The sequence below is a fragment of the Sinocyclocheilus anshuiensis genome, unplaced genomic scaffold, assembly GCF_001515605.1.
Source record: "Sinocyclocheilus anshuiensis isolate Anshui unplaced genomic scaffold, SAMN03320099.WGS_v1.1 scaffold278, whole genome shotgun sequence".
In the NCBI taxonomy this organism is placed as follows: domain Eukaryota; kingdom Metazoa; phylum Chordata; class Actinopteri; order Cypriniformes; family Cyprinidae; genus Sinocyclocheilus; species Sinocyclocheilus anshuiensis.
In genome coordinates this window covers 1045846-1066717 of record NW_015546072.1, presented here as the reverse complement: position 1 = coordinate 1066717, position 20872 = coordinate 1045846, and the positions used below count along the sequence as shown (strand labels likewise).

The 20872-nt window shown below is 36.7% G+C and overlaps 2 protein-coding genes across 2 annotated transcripts in view; one reads left to right on the top strand and one right to left on the bottom strand.

Annotated features, from left to right (window-relative positions):
- Positions 1-91: 91 nt before the first annotated feature.
- On the top strand, positions 92-12853 carry LOC107699716 (3-hydroxy-3-methylglutaryl-coenzyme A reductase-like). The gene is made up of 20 exons (XM_016501052.1): positions 92-319; positions 1187-1376; positions 1507-1618; positions 1716-1803; positions 1914-1998; positions 2095-2200; positions 2311-2417; positions 2496-2615; positions 2696-2856; positions 3305-3546; positions 3637-3806; positions 4124-4318; positions 5044-5202; positions 9442-9599; positions 9694-9799; positions 9944-10114; positions 10255-10395; positions 10502-10660; positions 10797-10951; positions 11727-12853. The coding sequence occupies exons 2-20, from the start codon at positions 1212-1214 to the stop codon at positions 11779-11781; spliced, it is 2655 nt and encodes an 884-aa protein (XP_016356538.1). The 5' UTR covers positions 92-319; positions 1187-1211; the 3' UTR covers positions 11782-12853.
- Positions 12854-13897: 1044 nt separating this feature from the next.
- Positions 13898-20872, bottom strand: part of LOC107699678 (collagen type IV alpha-3-binding protein-like) — a 25687-nt gene continuing 18712 nt past the window's right edge. Inside the window, exons 8-17 of the mRNA XM_016501013.1 lie at positions 20348-20434; positions 19218-19307; positions 18838-18915; positions 18606-18701; positions 17703-17835; positions 17532-17602; positions 17313-17441; positions 17035-17164; positions 15926-16063; positions 13898-15840 (exon numbers count right to left, since the gene is read on the bottom strand). Coding sequence (XP_016356499.1) covers positions 15936-16063; positions 17035-17164; positions 17313-17441; positions 17532-17602; positions 17703-17835; positions 18606-18701; positions 18838-18915; positions 19218-19307; positions 20348-20434 — 942 coding nt within the window. The 3' untranslated portion in view covers positions 13898-15840; positions 15926-15935. The remainder of the gene's footprint in view (positions 15841-15925; positions 16064-17034; positions 17165-17312; positions 17442-17531; positions 17603-17702; positions 17836-18605; positions 18702-18837; positions 18916-19217; positions 19308-20347; positions 20435-20872) is intronic.

The following is a 20872-nucleotide window of genomic DNA, read 5'->3' as shown; positions in this document are numbered from 1 at the left end:
AAGTGGGCGTGGCTTTCTTGCTCATCGGTATGGTTCGAGGATTTGATTGGCTCTTCGCTCGACTGACGCAGAGCCATGCCATCGCTTCATAAGCTTTAGAGGTGGATGCCGGATTTGTCGACTGGAGTCATCAGACGTCGGGATATGGATTGATATCGTCTATATTTAATACTATATTTAATCATGAGAAACACACCTAAATGTTCATTTCTAACAGCGAAAATATCTATAGGCTTTTATTAAATCAGCCGCATATGTGGAGGATTTTACAGTGATTTGCTCTTGGTACTAATTGTTTAACCCTCAGTGACCCTTACTGGTAAGTGCGTGCATCAGACCTTCAGCCAGCCATAGCTTTTATTTTAGACATGCCTGCTCAGTGTTGTCCATAATCGAATGTGGATTTCTTTCAGTTCGTTTCGGCATGATTGCATCAGTGATTCATGTTTTATCATCATTGTTGGTGATGTAGGCTCTACAACTAGAACATTAAGTCAGGATCATTGTATGTGCTAATGCAAAAGTTAGATAAAAAATATTTTTTCCATTTTCTCTTTTTATTTTATTATAATTGTATTGTAAACAATTACAGAAATGTAAATGAATGGTTAATAAAAGGGTATATTTTAAAATCGAATGATGAGGTGACTCAGCTTCTATCTATAATAAGCTACTTTTTTATTTCTTATATATTTTTTTATTTTTATTTTTTGAAAACACGCTCATCACTTTGAACATACAAAAATAAATTATATTTCTATTTAATATTAGATCGATCTAATGAATAATTTTGACAGTTAAATCAGTGATTATAATCTGATCATTGGTCTTCACAATCAGTAAATACAGAAACAAATGGCACCTTCTATAATCTATCACATTACCTATGTATTATTTTGTGCATTGCACTTATGTCAAGCCATCTGATGTTACTGTAGTACAATGTAAATTCGTTAATAAAGACCATTTCTATAAACAACTCAAAAAGAAATTTTATTTAACTAAAATAAAAGTTATGCTCTAGAAGCACTTTAAGAGTTTTTTTTCATCAATTATGTAGTTAATATTTTTTGTGCTTGACTTCATACTCATGAAATTGCGGTGGTATGACTGTCAGAATAACATTTGTAATTCATAATTCTGCCATTGTAATGTAACTTTCCCATTTGCTTTCTGTCATCTACAGTAAGTGACTGTAACACACCTTCAAAATGCTGACGAGACTTTTCCGAATCCATGGCCTGTTTGTGGCCTCCCATCCTTGGGAAGTCATTGTGACTACTGTGACTCTCACCATCTGCATGATGTCCATGAATATGTTCACTGGAAATAACCAGATATGTGGCTGGAACTTTGATTGCCCCAAATTGGAGGAGGTACAGTGTGTTACTGTGGAAATGAATTACAACATGGTGGCAGTTAATGTATAGTTCTAATTAATCTAATTCCTATCTATTATTATATCTATTATTCCTAATTTCTTTTTTCTCTCTTTCTTGTCTCCAGCAAATCTTAAGCAGCGATATCATTATCCTGACAATCACAAGATGCATAGCAATCGTCTATATTTACTTTCAATTCCAAAATCTTCGACAATTAGGATCCAAATACATATTGGGTAAGTTGTCATTTTTTAAACCTGTTTTTAAAAAAATGAGTTTTTGAGATAACATGAATTACGAGTGTTAATGTTTATATTAATATTTCTTTTTCAGGCATTGCAGGACTTTTCACAATATTCTCCAGTTTTGTGTTTAGCACAGTTGTGATTCACTTCCTGGACAAGGAGCTTACAGGCCTCAAGTATGTCTTATATCACTCTCGCTAGAAATCTTAGAAGTATTGCTTTGTTTTTTGGAAAGTAGTTAGTAAATATATCAAGTTAAATTTTTTTTTTTTTTTTTTTTTCCCAGTGAGGCCTTGCCATTCTTTCTGCTGTTGATTGACCTCTCCAAAGCATGTGCTCTGGCTAAGTTTGCTTTGAGTTCAAACTCACAGGTACCTTACCTTTTCATCTACATTAACCTGAAGTTTAAATAAACACGACTAATCAGTCTCTGGTTTTTGTAAATGGCTTTTTTGACTGTCCTGCAGGACGAGGTGAGAGAGAATATTGCCAAAGGAATGGCTGTTTTAGGACCCACTTTTACTCTTGATGCCCTTGTGGAGTGCCTGGTGATTGGTGTGGGGACAATGTCAGGTAAACTGAACCCTTCCACATGAGACAGAAAATCAGCACAGTTGCAGTGCACTAACATTCAACAGATTTGTTTAACTCATTAACTAATTTAACTAATTGTTTTTCTGCAGGTGTGCGACAACTTGAGATCATGTGCTGCTTTGGTTGCATGTCTGTCCTGGCTAACTACTTTGTGTTCATGACCTTCTTCCCGGCCTGTGTCTCTCTTGTGCTGGAGGTCTGTAAGCATATTTAAGTGCAGTACACATATAGGAAGACTGTAACATATTCTAACATGTGTGACTATTTCACATAGTTGTCTAGAGAGAGCAGGGAGGGACGACCCATCTGGCAGCTGAGTCACTTTGCTAGAGTTCTGGAGGAGGAAGAGGACAACAAGCCTAACCCTGTCACACAAAGAGTCAAAATGATCATGGTACGCATTGAACCAAAAACACTACAATCTTTTATTACTGGGATTTATTATATTGATGGGTTTGTCTCTAATATTTGCAGTCTCTTGGCCTGGTCATGGTTCATGCTCATAGCCGGTGGATTGCAGATCCCACGTCAAGTAGTGGAACTCTTGATCTTCCTCAAGTTGGAGTGAGCCTGAATGACAATATGCCCAAGAGAATTGAGCCAGACATGCCCCTTTGGCACTTTTACCTGTCCAGGTAGTTACACTTCAGAGATTTTATTCATTTAATTAATACAAATATTTTGGCCATTAATGATGGAGATGGTTTTATTGAAATTCTTTGTATAGTTCAATAGTTCAAAATACATAGTTCTCTGTATCAATTTGACTATAGATATGCCACAGTATAAAATTTGACACAGAAATGTATTTTGAGATTTGCTAAAGATTGCATTTAACAGTGTTATTTAATTGTTACTTTTTCTAAAGATTACAGTTTAGTGAGTGTTGGATAACAGCAAAGATAATCTAAATGTAAAAATAGGAGAAATGAGCATGCACGATTAATTATCCAAAATCAATAGATACAATAAATAAAAAAACTCCAATATTGGCTAATAACCAGTGTGGTAATAATATATTGTGCATTGTTAATAACAATAACAAGAATATGATGTGACTATTATTTTATTCTGTGCATTTAGGATGATCAGCATGGATATTGAGCAGGTGATCACACTGGGTCTTGCTCTGTTCCTGGCTGTGAAGTACATTTTCTTCGAGCAGGTGGAGATGGAGTCTACCCTGTCCCTGAAAGTCCCCACTCCAAGCTCCATGCTCTCTCAGAAATGGTCTCCTGATCAGTGCTGTAGGAAAGAGGTTCCCGTTTCCAGCAAGCCTGAGAAAACATCAACTCCCCCTCCAGTTGTTACCAAAGAGGAAAGAGGTATTCTCTTCTTACCTTCACACATTTGTGTTCATTTTCTGCAAACCCAACATTCTACAGTGGAATCTAAATGCAGTGTCTCTCCTTCAGATTTAGTGATTCGGCCCCTGCCTGCCCCAAAAGAGCCTGAGCATAAACGTACTTTTGTTTTGGGAGAGGATGAAACTCAGGAAATTGTTGATGTGTCAGAGACTGTGATCAGTGTACCTGCTGAACCCAGACCTGTGGAAGACTGTCTGTCCATTCTGAAAAACCCAGATGTAAGAGTGTTGTCAAATATCCCTCTCTACATCGATACTGTTGTTCTCTTTCTTGCATAAAGATTAACTCTGGGTTCACTGTGGGACTGAAACCTGTAGTTATTTTTTACCTCAGAGTTGGCCCATGTAGTCTCTAATGAGATCTTCCTTTTTCTCTTTACACTCTTACTCTTAGCCAATTAGTTTATGACCTTAGACAAGATCAGAAGCATGTAGTGAAACCGTTTACCTCCAAGAGTAGACTTCTGTTACCTAAATCCACGTATAATCACAGTGTATGTGTGAGTATTTAAGTGTCACCTCTTCTGACCCTGCAGATGGGAGCTCGCTACCTCAGCGATGAAGAGGTGATCGTGTTGGTGAACTCAAAGCACATCCCAGCTTACAAATTGGAAGCCATGATGGAAACCCCTGAGAGAGGGGTGATGATCCGTAGAAAAATGCTCAGCCCCAAATTCCCAGAGCCCACAGCTCTCACCTGCCTGCCTTATAAAGACTATGACTACTCTAAGGTAAGACGTCAGGTCATTACATCATACATAATGAACAAACTAGGGTTGCACTAATATTAAAACTTTTCCATATTCAAATTTTTTTTACATTTTGTCCAATTTGATGAGAACCAATATGTTTTTGAGAGAAGCCTCTTATGCTCGCCAAGGCTAAATTTATTTGATTTTGATTTTTGATGGCAAAACAGTGATTATTGTGAATTTATTATTATTATTAATTACAAAAGTAATTTGTTCCTGCGATGGCAAATTTGAATTTTCAGCAGTCTTCAGTGTCGCATTCAAAAATCATTCTAATATGCTGATTTGCTGCTCAAGAAATTATCATCAGTTGAAAACACTAAAATGGATTTTTATAGAAACTGATGTTTTTTAGGATTTTTTGACGAATAGAAATTTTATGAGAACAGCAATTATTTAAAACAGACATCTGTTGTAACATTAGAAATGTCTTTACTGTCACTTTTGATTTATTTAACGTGTTTTTCCTGAAGTTATTATTTTTCCTTTCAAAAATATACTTTATATATATGTACTGTATGTTTATATACACAGCAATACAAAAAAAAAAAGGTTCATAATTGGCTCATAGGTCATAACCAATTTGTTACCATACTTTGGGGGTGGGCACTTTTGACATGGTCCAGGAAGCAAAAACTTAGTAGCACTTCGGAAACTTAGCAACCTTCAAAGTTCAGCATTAATTTTCCTGTTCTTTACTCCAGGTGATGGGAACATGTTGTGAGAACATCATCGGTTACATGCCAGTTCCTGTGGGGGTTGCTGGTCCTCTGTTATTGGATGGAAAGCAGTTTCAGGTCCCCATGGCAACAACTGAGGGCTGCCTAGTTGCCAGCACAAATAGAGGCTGCAGAGCTATTGCAGTAAGCAAAACTTTTGTTTTTTCCCCTATATGATTTTTTGTTCTTGAAGGGGTAGCTGAAGGCAAACTCATTGCATGGCCATTTGAACTGATATAATATTGCATAATGTCTAGTGCAGGGGTGGGCAAACTTGGCCCTTCCAGGCCACTTTCCTTCAGAGTTTAGCTCCAACCCTAATCAAACACACCTGAACCAGCTAATCATTGTCTTCAAGACTACTAGAAGGCTACAGGCAGGTGAGTTTTATCATGGTTGGATCAAATCTCTGCAGGAAAGTGGCCTGGAAGGGCCAAGTTTGCCCATCACTGGTCTAGTGTCTATAGCCTAGTTCCTCGTCTAGCCAGTAGGGGGAGACAAAGCACATTCTAATCATAGACTAGAATTTACGTAATGTGACCCTGATTAGTTTTTCCATAAGGGATGCAAGAAATCTAATTGATAATGACATATGCCTCCCTCATGATGCAAACAGCTTTAATAATAAAACAGTGCACAGGTGTAATGTCATCATCATCATTATGAAGTAAAAAATAATCAAGTCAGCTATCTATTTTTGTCATTGAGGATGCCCGACGAGGATTTAAGCTTTCATTAGTTTTTATTCAATGCGGAGAACAGGATAATAGGACAGTCTATGCAATGACCTAATCGTAGCCCTGTGATAATTGTTAACCAAGACTTGACATTGGGACCTCATGAGGACAAACTCGTCCAGTGTTTACGGTAGAGCAAGACATCTGTGGCAAGCCATATTAACATTCATTCCTATTCATTCCATAACTAGTATCTTTTTTCGGTATCTGTTTTACCTGGCATGGTTGAATATCATAATATCACATCCACTAATTGTTAATTCAGTGTACCTATATGAAAGTAAAATCACACATAAAATCATAAAATCTTCCAGACAGAAGAGAGATTCAATGTAGAGGAAAGAAGACTAGGCTACTAGCACTTCTTAATTAATATTAACAGTTTGAATCGTGATCTATTTCAGTTTTACTAGTACTTAATTGAAATAGCATCTACTCCAATTGTTTAATTGCCTCATACCTCTGACAAGTCAGAATGGATACTTTATAGTTCATTACAAATTCATAGGCTACTAGTTAACAACTGGAATACAAACTAGTGTCTAATAAAAAAGGCTGTGCTAAATTTCAACTGTTACAAGTAACTAAAGAATAAAAACTAGCTCCTATTTCAGTAGGACTTAACTGCAAATTGTGTGATTTGTTTGATTGTATTTATCACTATGGACGTGACTGGTAGCAAAGGTACAACTTATTGTAGCCAATGAATAAGTAATAGTGACTAATTCAATAGATATGTGTCAATACTGTATAATAGTGGCTAATTAATAGTAATTTGTACTGAAATACTAGTATCCAATCAGTAAGTACGCCTACTAGTGTTTAATAGACAGTTATTGACACTGAAAAAGATACTAGTTGGATAATTGTTATTTACTAACAATTAACAATTATAAGTAGCTATGGAAGCCAGTCCCCGCCACCAGGTAAATAAATTAAAGGTAACTGCAACCTTTCTGACTTTTTTTTTTTTGTACTTTTTTTCTTGCAAATCTCATTTTTTTATCTTAGAATTTTCTCAGATATAAACTCGCAGTTCTGAGAAAAAAAATCAGATTTGCAGATTCTGATTTTTTTAATTTTTATTCTGAGTTTATTTTCTCAGAATTGCAAATTTATATCTCGTAACTTTCTTTTCTTTCTTTTTTTTCATCACATGGCGGAAACAAGTTTCCACAAAGCAGCACACTAGTATCATAAAACAGACACTATGTCTATGGAATAATGTTCAAACGGCTTGCCATAAATCAGCGGCCTCTAAATGCCCCTCATAGGGGTATGTCACAAAAGCACGCAAACAGGCGGCGGGTGATGCTGGGTTCACCCGAGTGCATTGATTTCTCCGAAGTCTAATGCACTCAGAGAGTGGTAGTTTTGCGCGAGATGCGAAGAGTAATGCCATATTCTGCCTTTATTCCTCGAGCTCCAGTTTGTACCTTTTTCCCAATTCAGTGGTGAAATCCACGGAATGTTCCATATACAGGAACAGCGGAGGATCATGCCGCACCGAATATGGCAGAGATGTGCAGGATTACAAGGAGAAATGTCCGCGATTGAGATGCTCACAAATTAACAATCAGGTAACGCACGCGCCTGAGTCTTCGCGTTGATGGCGTGGATTTCTGTGGGTTTTCACGGTCTTGAATGCATCGCACATAGGTATCGGCGTGTTTTTATGCGTTGTCCCCCTAAAGCTTTGAGCCCCTCCTTGTTTTGTTGCTGTAATGCTGTAATGTTTACATTGGATTGGAAGTGCATGGATGGATGGGACGCGGGTTTGCTTGTCTCGCGCTTGCCTCAGATGTGCGTGATCGTGTGCACGCACAGCGCATGTTAAGCTAGAATCTGATTTATTTGAGCTGAACCCAGACCTGTGGAAGACTGTCTGTCCATTCTGAAAAACCCAGATGTAAGAGTGTTGTCAAATATCCCTCTCTACATCGATACTGTTGTTCTCTTTCTTGCATAAAGATTAACTCTGGGTTCACTGTGGGACTGAAACCTGTAGTTATTTTTTACCTCAGAGTTGGCCCATGTAGTCTCTAATGAGATCTTCCTTTTTCTCTTTACACTCTTACTCTTAGCCAATTAGTTTATGACCTTAGACAAGATCAGAAGCATGTAGTGAAACCGTTTACCTCCAAGAGTAGACTTCTGTTACCTAAATCCACGTATAATCACAGTGTATGTGTGAGTATTTAAGTGTCACCTCTTCTGACCCTGCAGATGGGAGCTCGCTACCTCAGCGATGAAGAGGTGATCGTGTTGGTGAACTCAAAGCACATCCCAGCTTACAAATTGGAAGCCATGATGGAAACCCCTGAGAGAGGGGTGATGATCCGTAGAAAAATGCTCAGCCCCAAATTCCCAGAGCCCACAGCTCTCACCTGCCTGCCTTATAAAGACTATGACTACTCTAAGGTAAGACGTCAGGTCATTACATCATACATAATGAACAAACTAGGGTTGCACTAATATTAAAACTTTTCCATATTCAAATTTTTTTTACATTTTGTCCAATTTGATGAGAACCAATATGTTTTTGAGAGAAGCCTCTTATGCTCGCCAAGGCTAAATTTATTTGATTTTGATTTTTGATGGCAAAACAGTGATTATTGTGAATTTATTATTATTATTAATTACAAAAGTAATTTGTTCCTGCGATGGCAAATTTGAATTTTCAGCAGTCTTCAGTGTCGCATTCAAAAATCATTCTAATATGCTGATTTGCTGCTCAAGAAATTATCATCAGTTGAAAACACTAAAATGGATTTTTATAGAAACTGTGATGTTTTTTAGGATTTTTTGACGAATAGAAATTTTATGAGAACAGCAATTATTTAAAACAGACATCTGTTGTAACATTAGAAATGTCTTTACTGTCACTTTTGATTTATTTAACGTGTTTTTCCTGAAGTTATTATTTTTCCTTTCAAAAATATACTTTATATATATGTACTGTATGTTTATATACACAGCAATACAAAAAAAAATTGGTTCATAATTGGCTCATAGGTCATAACCAATTTGTTACCATACTTTGGGGGTGGGCACTTTTGACATGGTCCAGGAAGCAAAAACTTAGTAGCACTTCGGAAACTTAGCAACCTTCAAAGTTCAGCATTAATTTTCCTGTTCTTTACTCCAGGTGATGGGAACATGTTGTGAGAACATCATCGGTTACATGCCAGTTCCTGTGGGGGTTGCTGGTCCTCTGTTATTGGATGGAAAGCAGTTTCAGGTCCCCATGGCAACAACTGAGGGCTGCCTAGTTGCCAGCACAAATAGAGGCTGCAGAGCTATTGCAGTAAGCAAAACTTTTGTTTTTTCCCCTATATGATTTTTTGTTCTTGAAGGGGTAGCTGAAGGCAAACTCATTGCATGGCCATTTGAACTGATATAATATTGCATAATGTCTAGTGCAGGGGTGGGCAAACTTGGCCCTTCCAGGCCACTTTCCTTCAGAGTTTAGCTCCAACCCTAATCAAACACACCTGAACCAGCTAATCATTGTCTTCAAGTGAGTCATATCAGGGTGGGATCAAATCTCTGCAGGAAAGTGGCCTGGAAGGGCCAAGTTTGCCCATCACTGGTCTAGTGTAAAGCACATTAATCTAATGCTCTGTCGTGAATGGCTTTTCCGCAGTTGGCAGGTGGTGCCAGTAGCCGTGTTCTTGCAGATGGTATGACCAGAGGGCCGGTGGTGCGCCTGCCTTCTGCCTGTCAGGCGGCTGAAGTCAAGGCCTGGCTGGAAAGCGATGAGGGCTTTAAGAGCATCAAGGAGGCCTTTGACCAGACCAGCAGGTAAAGGACTATTTCAGTGAACTGATTTAGTGTGATTTAGTGCAATTTTTTTAAAATTATGATTATGTAACATATATTTGTGTTGTGTTTGTAGGTTCGCACGATTGGAGAAGCTTCTGATCGGCCTGGCGAGTCGCAATCTATACATTCGATTCCAGTCCAGAACTGGAGATGCAATGGGGATGAACATGATCTCAAAAGTACGCAAGTACTGAATTTTACAAAATGTTGTGAAACATGGTCATTAAAGTGATCTTAAAATAAACTGCCATGACTCATTTCAGAGTTATTATGAAGAACTCGTGCAGTAATATTTTTTATTTTTATTTCTCTTTGGTCACCAGGGCACAGAACAGGCTCTTGCCAGGCTGAAGGAGGAATTTCCAGAGCTTCAAATTTTGGCTGTTAGTGGAAACTACTGCACTGACAAAAAACCTGCCGCCATCAACTGGATTGAAGGCAGGGGCAAATCAGTGGTGTGCGAGTCCACCATCCCTGCCAAAGTTGTCAAAGAGGTACAAAACCTCATCCTATTCTACAAAATGCCCTACAAACGCTGCATACTGGCAGCCTGTTGACATTGAACAAGGACATACATTTGTTTTTGGGATGATAGTCCAGACTATAAGTCTCACGCAAGTGTGTTTTTGTGCAGATTTTAAAGACGACGACTGAGGCTCTGGTAGATGTCAACATCAGCAAGAACTTGGTTGGATCTGCTATGGCTGGAAGCATCGGAGGTTATAATGCTCACGCCGCCAACATCGTAGCTGCTATCTATATTGCTTGTGGACAGGTAATAAAAGTTATTGTTTACAGTAGGATTTTGATGTGATTATATAGTGGTGGTACAGATGGTAGGTACAGAAGTGAATTGAACTAAACGAATTTGTCCTTGACAGGACCCAGCGCAGACAGTGGGCAGCTCTAATTGTATCACTATCATGGAAGCCTCAGGCCCCACCAGGGAGGATCTTTATATCAGCTGTACTATGCCCTCCATTGAGCTGGGCACTGTGGGCGGAGGCACTAACCTTCCTCCCCAGCAGGCTTGTTTAAAGGTACTTGATACAGGTCAATATTTTACACGTATGAAAGACCGAAGTATGTTTTAGTTTCATTGTGGATGTATAGTTGATAAAGCCACTCTCATAGCCGATCTCATGCAGTTTTATTCTCTCTCTGTCTTGCTGTCAGATGTTAGGTGTGCTGGGAGCCAGTCAGGAGTGCCCAGGTGAAAATGCCAGACAGCTTGCCAAGGTGGTGTGTGCTACCGTGCTTGCCGGAGAGCTGTCACTCATGTCTGCACTCACTGCTGGACACCTGGTCAAAAGTCACATGACTCACAACAGGTAAGAACTGTTTATTACATATGAATACAACATTCTAATTTATTATTATTAATATACTGTGTGTATATGTTTATTAAAATCTTTATCTAAAAATCTCTAAGCTAAAAAATGAGCTTAAAAATTTAAATACAACAATATAATTCTATATATAATGTAAAAGATTTACCCCCAGTTTCACAGACAAGGCTTAAGCTGGTCACAGAATAAAATGCATGTTTGAGCTGTCTCAACTGAAAATATCTTGCTCTGACATATCTTAAAATATGTCAGTGTCGTTGTTCTGTGTCAAGATGCACACCTGTAATGTTTTCTTCTAAGGCATTTTTGTAAAAGTTGCTTAAATATCTTAATTTAACTAAGGTCTAGTCCTGGATTAAGCTAAACCCTGTTTGTGAAACCGGGCCTTAATGTATTATTATTAAGTCATATATTAAGATGTTTATCTAAAAATCTCTAATTTCTAATCAGTTAAAATTATAAACATTGTAATATATTGTATCTTCTAATCACTTTAATCCATGTAATCGTAATCAAGAGTAATGAAAATACATTAAATCTTTAAAAAAAAATACATAATTGAAAATAACATTAATCTTTTAATCATGTAGTGATATATAATCATGTATTACATTGATAATCATTATCTAAGAAAATAATCTTACAAATTAAATTATAGTATAAAATTATATTCGGTGACAATGTTTTGTAAGAAACTATCATCTGCAAACACCTGTATAATTGCTTTTTTTAATTATTATTATTATTTTGGCTATAGATCAAAAGTGAATTTGCAAGAAGCTCCAGGAACATGTACTAAGCAGGCATCTTGAGACGTCACCTGTTGAAGATGCAAAAGGCCCATAAAGAAAGAGGATCTCAAGTTTAAGGCACATGTGATTAGTAATTTAGATTATTTTAAAGACCAGCAAAAGGAATACAGACAAATGACTGTTCATGGTTCCCCTGATCGAGTTGTCTTATAACTACAGACATTCTTTCAAAGTAAACTGGTTGAAATTAAAGACTGGAAGCAAGACCAGCTGTGTTCACAAGCCTAGAGCCAATATTTCTAAATCATATCTGAACAGAAATTGCTGTTTCCGGACCTGCTTTAAGCTTAAATTGCTATGGAGAGCAAATCATATCTTAGATTCACAGCAGCCAGTACATAGAGATACAAAAGGCCACATAATTTAACTTATTTCCTAAAAATCAATGTAGTTCGTCACATACATGACTGACTGGATGGGTTAAAGCTGAGTACATGTTTTACTTCATTATTTGTTGGGGATAGCAACAGGGATCATATCTTTGCCAACTGGAAAAAGCAACATTAGACAAAGGGAAGGATAAAGTTTACTCTTCATTGCACTTATAAAAGGAAATGGCATAGGAGAGTACTGATACAGAGAGGAGTTTAAAGTACTATGATTCACTAGTTGGTTCACATGTAGAATATTACAGAATGACTACGAAATTGCCAAATGCAGCCGGCAGCAGTGCTCGCAATGTTTTCCGTGTCAGAATGTACATTGCTTTTTTTTTTTTTTTTGCTATGACACAGGAATTGAATGACTTTTGTAACTGAAAAGGGTTGTGCTACGGCATGGCGACACAAATATTTCAAAAGGTGCTACAATCCACATGTTTCAGTTCTTTGTTCATTTAGTTATTTCTTTGTGTTTGAACACCTCTAATAATGGATTTATGTAACGATACGCAACGTAATGCCTTGCATGTTTCCGAAGGCTTGAAATGGCTTTTATTCAGTTGGTTCTGGTTTTCGTGTCATGGAAAAGAGTGGCTGTTTAGACATGTACGTTTCATACTAAAAGACATTGAAAAGAAGCTTGCGATTCCCCCCCCCCAAAGGCACAATTCAAATTATTCAATAAATAATAAACTGCAAAAGTTTTGTATATTTTTTTATAATAAAAAGAAAATACAGAATTCATTGACTTCTGCTTGATCATATTCTCTCTCACTTGGGCAACTTCAACCAAATAAAATGAAAATTAAAATACAAAAACACCAAGAACATGTCAAGGTTTAAAACTATGAAGTCCTGACAATATATATACACATTCCTTCTCTACCAAAGATCAGCTCCAATATCGAATATCCTCATCCAGTAACAAAATGATTTAATCAACTTTCAAAAAGTTCAAATATAGGTTTTGAACAAAAGAGAAGGTTATTATAAAATGATAAGGATTACAGCCTTTTAAACCATTGTTTAATAAAAGGGATGAGATAATATTGTAGATACCTTATTAAACTTTTTGGGATTTTTAGAATTTAGATTAGCTTCTTTTCAATTCACTGGTTAACCAAAAAAATTAATAAAATAAGAGTAACACGAATCACATGAACAGTGAATTCTGCCGAAAGTTTGCACTCAAGCAAAAACTCAATATATTTCCATGTGTTGCTAAAAATTGAGCTTATCTCTAAAAGAAAAAAAGATTGCGAAGCGATAAGCCCAAAAAAACAAAAAAGGCACCAAATGAATCATAGAATTAAAAGCAACATATAGATGAACTATATATATCAAGGAATTTAACCACTAAAATTTTCAGCTCTCCTCAAAATAGTAAAGTACTAAAAAAAGCACAGCTGTTAGATTTTGAGGTTATTTGTGCGCTTGAGACCTGAGGGTGGTGAGATGTTCGAGTTCTCCTGAGGCAGCGTCATTATAGGCTCTTGCCTCACCAGAGTGCGAGCCGGCCAATCAGCTCACCCTGCATCACATCTCACCAGGACACTGACTGCTGATTGGCTTAACCTCAGACAGAACTGCAGGGATGAAACGGGCTTTACACACACACACACACACACACACACACACACACACACACACACACGTTAATCTCAGAGCGCTAACGTGTTACTCCTCCCCTCATGTTTATCTTGAATAGTAACCCTATCTCATGCACATGATGCCTTATCGGCCAATTTGTCAGTCATCCGCGCTCAGTGTGATTGGAAATGTTCCCACACTGTTGTACACAGTACAGTGAGTTTATAGGATATTGAAAAATTTATTGCACTGTACAGTGAGATATTCTTCCTGTATGAACCTCAACACAGAAAATCATCCTTAAGTGAGATTAACAAACTATAGGCAGAAACATAAAAAGAAAACGTGAAAGTTTTGCTTTTGTTTCATAAAATGTGGTTTCATTAATAAGTTGGTGATACATGTAGAAATAACTCATTTACAAAACATTTTTTTCCAAAAAGCATTCAACATTTGTAGATCAATCTCAAAATAAAATCAAAGTTCAGAAAGTTTCTTGTTCTTGCAGTCATGAACAGTGTTTCACACTATTAAACTAAATATAAAAGTGCTTGAAGCAGAACTGCAGCAGCAAATTTGTAGTGGGAGGCAAGTGATGCAATAAATGTATAACTTAAAATCAGGCATTCTGAACTCAAGTATTAGTATGGAAAGACTATGGTGGGATTAAAAAAAAAAATCAGATTGTTTAGTGCAAACAATGTTACAGAAAACACAAATTCAACATATGATGCATCATCTAAGAAATCATGACCTCAAAGGGATAGTTCACTCACAAATACAAATCATTTACTCAAGTTGTTCCAACCCTGAAATGCTTTCAAAAGAACATACAAACATTTCGAAGAATGTTGGTAACCCAGCAGAATTTGGTTACCATTGATGGCCATTGTATGGAGAAAAACATCTCAAAATATTTTATTTTTTTGTTCCACTAATGAAAGTCAGTCGTTCAAGTTTGGAACAACATGAGGGTGAGAAAATTTTACATATGATTGTCATGTTTGGATGAACTATCCCTTTAAGACTACTGATAGTTAAAAACGTCCTTGATTCATTACCTCCTCCATATAGTGAATTAGACCACAGAAAGTGATATTAAACGGTGAAATTCCCTCTCTTTCATAAGCATAGATGGCACTACTGCAGTAATTCTACATAGATTTTGTAGATGGAAGCCCAATAGGTAGTGATGAACCAGAAGTGGAATGACGTTGTTTAAACTGTTATAGGGCCCAAAAAGGCAAGTGTGCAATAAAGTGCCACCTATCTGCAGAAATGATTATTTTGGAAACTTCTGGAAAATTAAAACAAAACAAACAAACAAACTTAAAAACAAGAAATAAAATTAAAATACAAGAGAAAAGAAAAGGAAGGCAATTATGGTCTATTAAGTCACTAACAACTTTTCACAGGCCTACCAAAATACCCTATACTTTGATTATTGTCTTATAAAAGCAGTTCCCAATAAATGTACACTTTGCCTAAAGCCACATTTGTGAATTACAAGAATCAAAATGTGTAATGCCTTCACATGTAAATAATCGTAAACATTTAGATTAACTTACTGTACAAAAGATCTTAAGAGATCTTAAGTTTGACGTCATCTTGATCATCGGGGCTAGAAAGGGTCTTCCTAAGAGAAATGGCTATTGGACAAGGCCAGTGAAAAAAGCTCACGTACAGCTGAGATAATGCTGGGATTAGATCAAGGCATCAAGTTTACAGTATATATATATATATATATCTCATCAAGACCATAGTCAGACCTCAAACTATGATCAAATATTTACAAAAATGTAAAACACTAACAAAACCAGAGCCGCAGCTCATTTAGGGAAAAACAAGTAAGGCCTTTTAAAGATGAACAGGCTGTGTTGGTTTTTCTAGTGTGTTTGTGCTTTTCAAATGTGCTTTTACAGACTTTGTACCATTTTTGCTGTTGTTCAGTCTGTATGGATACGGTTTGAAAAGGTTTCTAAAGAGTGTCAAGAGCACTTGGGCAGAGCAGCTCTTTGTTGTGAGTGATGTGTATAAGGCGTTTCTTCATTAGGGTCGGAAAGCAAACTGGAAATGTAGATTGAACAACCTGGAAGAAGAGAAAAGCAGATTTTGAATAAACGTGCATTTAAATTATAGGCGGAAATGGTCGCTTTTTTTAAGGTGTGACTTACCTGGTGTTGCTCAAAAGAGAATAGCCTCATCGCTGGTCTTCTCTTGAACATACGAGGTGAAGCGTTTGAGGAATTTGGGGTATTCTCTCTTGGCTACGGCTCGTAAGACTGATGCAGGGGCCCAACCACCAGGATTTACTTTAGGATTATATGAACACAGCATTAATGTGATATATTCTATATCATGTATATAATAAATAAAGACTGCAATCCAAACTGTGATGTACTCAGTGTGCAAATGATATATGATTTTCACAGCTGACCCCAAAATATATAGGAAACTGAAAATATAACATTTTATAATAAAATAATGAGAGTCATGCTTTGTTATTGTACCTACTGACTGATGCTAACAAAAAATGCTCCAGTGCCAAACTGTTGCCATGTTTACCTCTTCAGGACAACATGATAATCAAGAATACATGGGGGCTTTTTTTAGGGTCAAGTACTAACTAATCTAACTTTTGTGGTCCTTGAAAAAAAGTTTAAAATCTATAAAAATATATTGCTATAATATATTTTTAAGAAGTATACTACGGTTTAAAAGTTTGTGATTGGCAAAATGTAATGCTTTTGAACAGTAATATTACGGTTACAAAATGTTACATTTTGAAATATTACTACAATTTAAATTAACTGTTTTCTATTTTAATACATTTTAAAATGTAATCTGTTCCTGTGATGGCAAAGCTGAATTTTCAGCAGTGATTGCTCCAGTCTTCAGTGTCACATGATTTTTCAAAAATCATTCTAATATACTGATTTGGTGCTCAAGAAATATTTTTTATTTTCAATGTTGAACACATTTAGTGGAAACTGTGATGCATTTTTTTCAGGATTCATTGATAAATATATTAAGTCCGATGAAACAGCATTTATTTAAAAATATAAACATTGTGTAAGATCTAAAAATGTAAATCTTTACTATCATTTTCGATCAATTAAATTCCTCCTTGCTGAATAAAAGTATTAAAATTGCTTTCAGAAAAACAAACCTTACTGAACCCAAACTTTGCATGTACTTTTAAACCCCCAACTCGACCTTTAGTTTGAATTCTTTTGGAGGTTTCAAACATCAATTAGGAGGACCAAACACCCCCAAGACTTACCATTGGCTACATATGTGATTTTACAGAGGATGTTGTCTCTGGTGATCTCTTTGTCTCCCTCTGGTGGGCTGATTAAAGTTTGACAGATCATGGCTACATTGATTTTGGCACGAATGCATCTAGCAGAGGGCTGGAGAAAACATGGTTTTGGAGAAAAAAAAAGAGAGTTACTGATGCACAACTTACTGTATACTGCTAATGTTGAATAATATGCGTCTATGATATCAAACTGCATGAAGAAACTTTTCAAAAGATAATTCTGAAGTCCTGGTACTTACTGGATAGCTGTCATGATCCACTGAGAAGTTGCACACCAGCCAGGTGTCTGGATCATTCTCATTGGTGGAGAGAATTTTACGGATAACCGATACGTAAAGCACATCTCTCTGGGAAGCAGGCCATACCCTCTGCAACAGAGTAGAGAGAAAAAAACCCCCCTGAAATCTAATGATCACCCATGATGCAATAGTGAGTGTGTTATAGTAGAAGTGTTCTACCTTATGTGTCTGATGAATGATGACCGCTTTATCCGAGAGTGTCTCAACCACTTGAAAGCTTTCAACAGTTGCTGTAAAAAAACAAAAAAAAATAAGGTGAGCCTATTCTCATTCTCACAACGTAAGATTAGAAGATCAAAAAGGCAAAATGATGCACTGAAGTGAACATACTCTCCCAGTCGTTCCGAAAAGCTGTGTCCCAAAAGTAGTGGCAGACCTCGTGACCTGTGACCCCTCTGACAGCATGAGTAGCTTTGAGAGGATCCAGAACGATGCCGTTCTCCTCCACCTCTCTCCTGTACACCTGCAAAAACAATTGTTCTAACATATTCATTTCTGAGCATTAATTAATGACAGAACTGCAAATAGACCAAACGAAAGCAACCTCTAGTGGAAAAGAGAACAATAAAGGATTAAAAGGGATAGTTTACTGAAAAATGCAAATATCCCAAACTCTAACCTGAAGAAGATTTAGACTGGTGTCAAAGTTCTTTCGCATATTCTTCTGTTTTGTGACTGAACCAGAAACTACCCACCCACACACTACAGTTCAGTTTAAATTTTTTTACAATAAAGATACAATAATTACAATAATTAAATACAAAAATACAATAATAACATTTTTATTCAGCAAGGATGCATTAAATTGATCAAAAAGTGACATTCATAATGTAACTAAATATTTCAGAAGGTTCATGTGACACTGAATACTGAGTAATGGCTGCTGGAAATTGAGCTTTGCCATCAGAGTTATAAATAAAATTTATTACAAAAATTTCACAATATTACTGTTTTTTCAGCATATAAACTGCAGCCTTGGTGAGCATAAGAGAACATTTTGGAAAGTTTCATTAAAAAAAAAACCCTAACCAATCCCAAATGTTTGTATGGTAATATATATAGATAAACATAGACGAAGATATATACTTACAGGGGAAAAAAATTATAATTTATAAGATATAAAGCCTCATTTATCTTTTTATATTTTTTTACTTTGATATGGAAACCAGCTTCCATAGAAACAGCCCAAAGTGTCAAATAAAAAAAAATCTACTGCCTTTATCTACATCTCACCTTCATATCCCCTTCTTCAACAACCAGCTGCCAGTTAGCATCTCCACCCACATCCTGTAAAGAATAAGTCATGTGGCTCTGCACCATCTCCTCAACCTGTGAACAAAACAAGAGGTATAAAGTGTTATATACTAAAGTAAACAAGCAAAAACTGTATTAGTTACATTTATTCAAGTTCAGAACAATCATATGCCTGCAGTTCGTCCGCACTAGTGTGGTGTCATGTCTCTACCTGAGCACTGAACCGGTGCACGTCATCGGAGGCACTTATGAGGTCAATGGAGGACAAGGAGGAAGTATGACTGTGAGGCTGAACCCAAGAAACAGGAGAGCCAGAGGGAAACAGGGCAAGGGAAAGAGGAGAAAATAAAAATCTCATCATCACCCAGAGAATACAGAGCAGACCGCCACTGCAAATCACGCTTCAGCAGGAGGGACTGGAAGAACAAAGGCAGCTTCGCAAATGTAAAAGCCCCAAAGACTTCACCGAGCAGATCCACCATCAGCAATGACAGAATTACACAATCAGTCACGAAGAAGCAAATGTGCTTCGATAAAGTGAGTGTGTAGGAGTGTGTGCTTGTGTGGGTGAGCCAGAGTGGTCTGACTTGCCTTAGTCAAGTATTTCTGAGTGCTGATGGAGGAATGGGTGTCTGGAGGGAGGAAGATCTGTCGAGATGCCCTGCTCCTTTCTGCCTGGGACTGCAAAATATGACAACAACTTTTATATATGGACATAGAATTGAATATATATGAAATTGAATTAGCTGTAAATATGCTTTGGATCTAGTTCTTGACTGTTGGATCCCAATGAATAATGAACTCTGGGTCATGCATTATATATTTCAGTCATTTGTGGACAGCGGTCCATCCGTTTCTCCACAAAAGTCAATGGGGTCTACATTCATTATCAGCTCTGGTTCCAACTAGTGGTCAGCTGATTTATCAACAAGGATGAAAATAGCCATTTGTTAATCATCACATTGGTAGATAACATTGATTTTAACATCAAACCAGACTTTAAACAATGTAGAGTGTGTTTTACAACCATAACAATAACTAGATGATATCTAATTTAGCGTTTATGTTCTGTTTAGTTATGTCTACTTCCACTTTAAATGCTCTTTAAAGTCAGGTGGATTCTGATTGACTGTCAATGTTTTTATCATCATTCAACTGGAAAAAAAAAATCTTAATGTAATTATAAAGATGCTGCTCTTCTGGGTTGTAATTGTTATAGCTGTGGTGTGAACCTCGCTATTCTCACAGAATTAGAAAGATTAATAAAACAATACAGTTATAGTTAACTTTCTGGTCTTTATTGTGGTCAAAAATAATCCGACTTAACTAAACTAACTAACTAAATGACTACTGACTTAAAATGACTACAATTCAGTTTTAATGTGCTGTTTTAACGTAAAAATGTATGTGTGAACCAAAAAAACTGTGTACTTGGCTAAATTTGTTTAGAGGGCCTTAAAAGTGACAACAGCAACAGTGCCACAGTTCAGTAGCATGTTTGCTAATGCTAGGCCACTCTGACCGCTTTAGTTTTCCCAGGTTTTCCACACAACTGCAAGCACAAACATAATCCTTCTGTATATATTTACACTTCAAAAGTCATGATGATGTATTCAAACAGTCAATTTCATGGAAATGTAGCCATTGTAACTAATGGAATGGCTGTACAAATGTATAACAGATCCATATCATAATTGAAATAACAATGGTTGGATCATTACTTGCTCTTCGATCTGGTCATGCTTATCCAATGCAGCTTCCACAGCATCGAAGAACTCCTCTTCATTGATCAGACTGTTTGGTCCTTCCTGCACAGAGAGAATTTCTCAGTCTGGAATGGAGGGTGTGTGTTGAACCAAAGATGTAAAGGACAGTGTGAATTAAAGGCTGTGGACGCACTTCATAGTCTGGTCCTCCATAATGAGGCTTCTTCTTCAGCTCTGTCAGTGCAGCTTTATAGGCGTCTTCAGCACGTCTTCTCCTTTCAATTTCCTTATGAATGATAGAAGAATGTTACTCATACTATATCCAGTATACATCACAATGCACTCAAGAAGATCTTCAATGGCTCATAACAATATATAATAAATAAATAATTTTTATAATAATATTTTTCCACCACACTCTTAATTTTATTTCTTTATTTATTAAATTATAAAGTTTTCCAGTATCTGGGAAAGAATAATAGCATCTATTCTGCTTTCTCTTCTGAGTGGATCAAGTTTTTCGTCACCCAACAGACATGT

Bases quoted from the DNA above. Each gene is read 5' to 3' on its own strand.
- LOC107699716 (XM_016501052.1), top strand. From the start codon at position 1,212: ATGCTGACGAGACTTTTCCGAATCCATGGCCTGTTTGTGGCCTCCCAT. The intron at 2,857-3,304 runs GTAGTTACACTT...CTGTGCATTTAG, and splicing joins TGGCACTTTTACCTGTCCAG to GATGATCAGCATGGATATTG. The intron at 9,600-9,693 runs GTAAAGGACTAT...TTGTGTTTGTAG, and splicing joins GCCTTTGACCAGACCAGCAG to GTTCGCACGATTGGAGAAGC.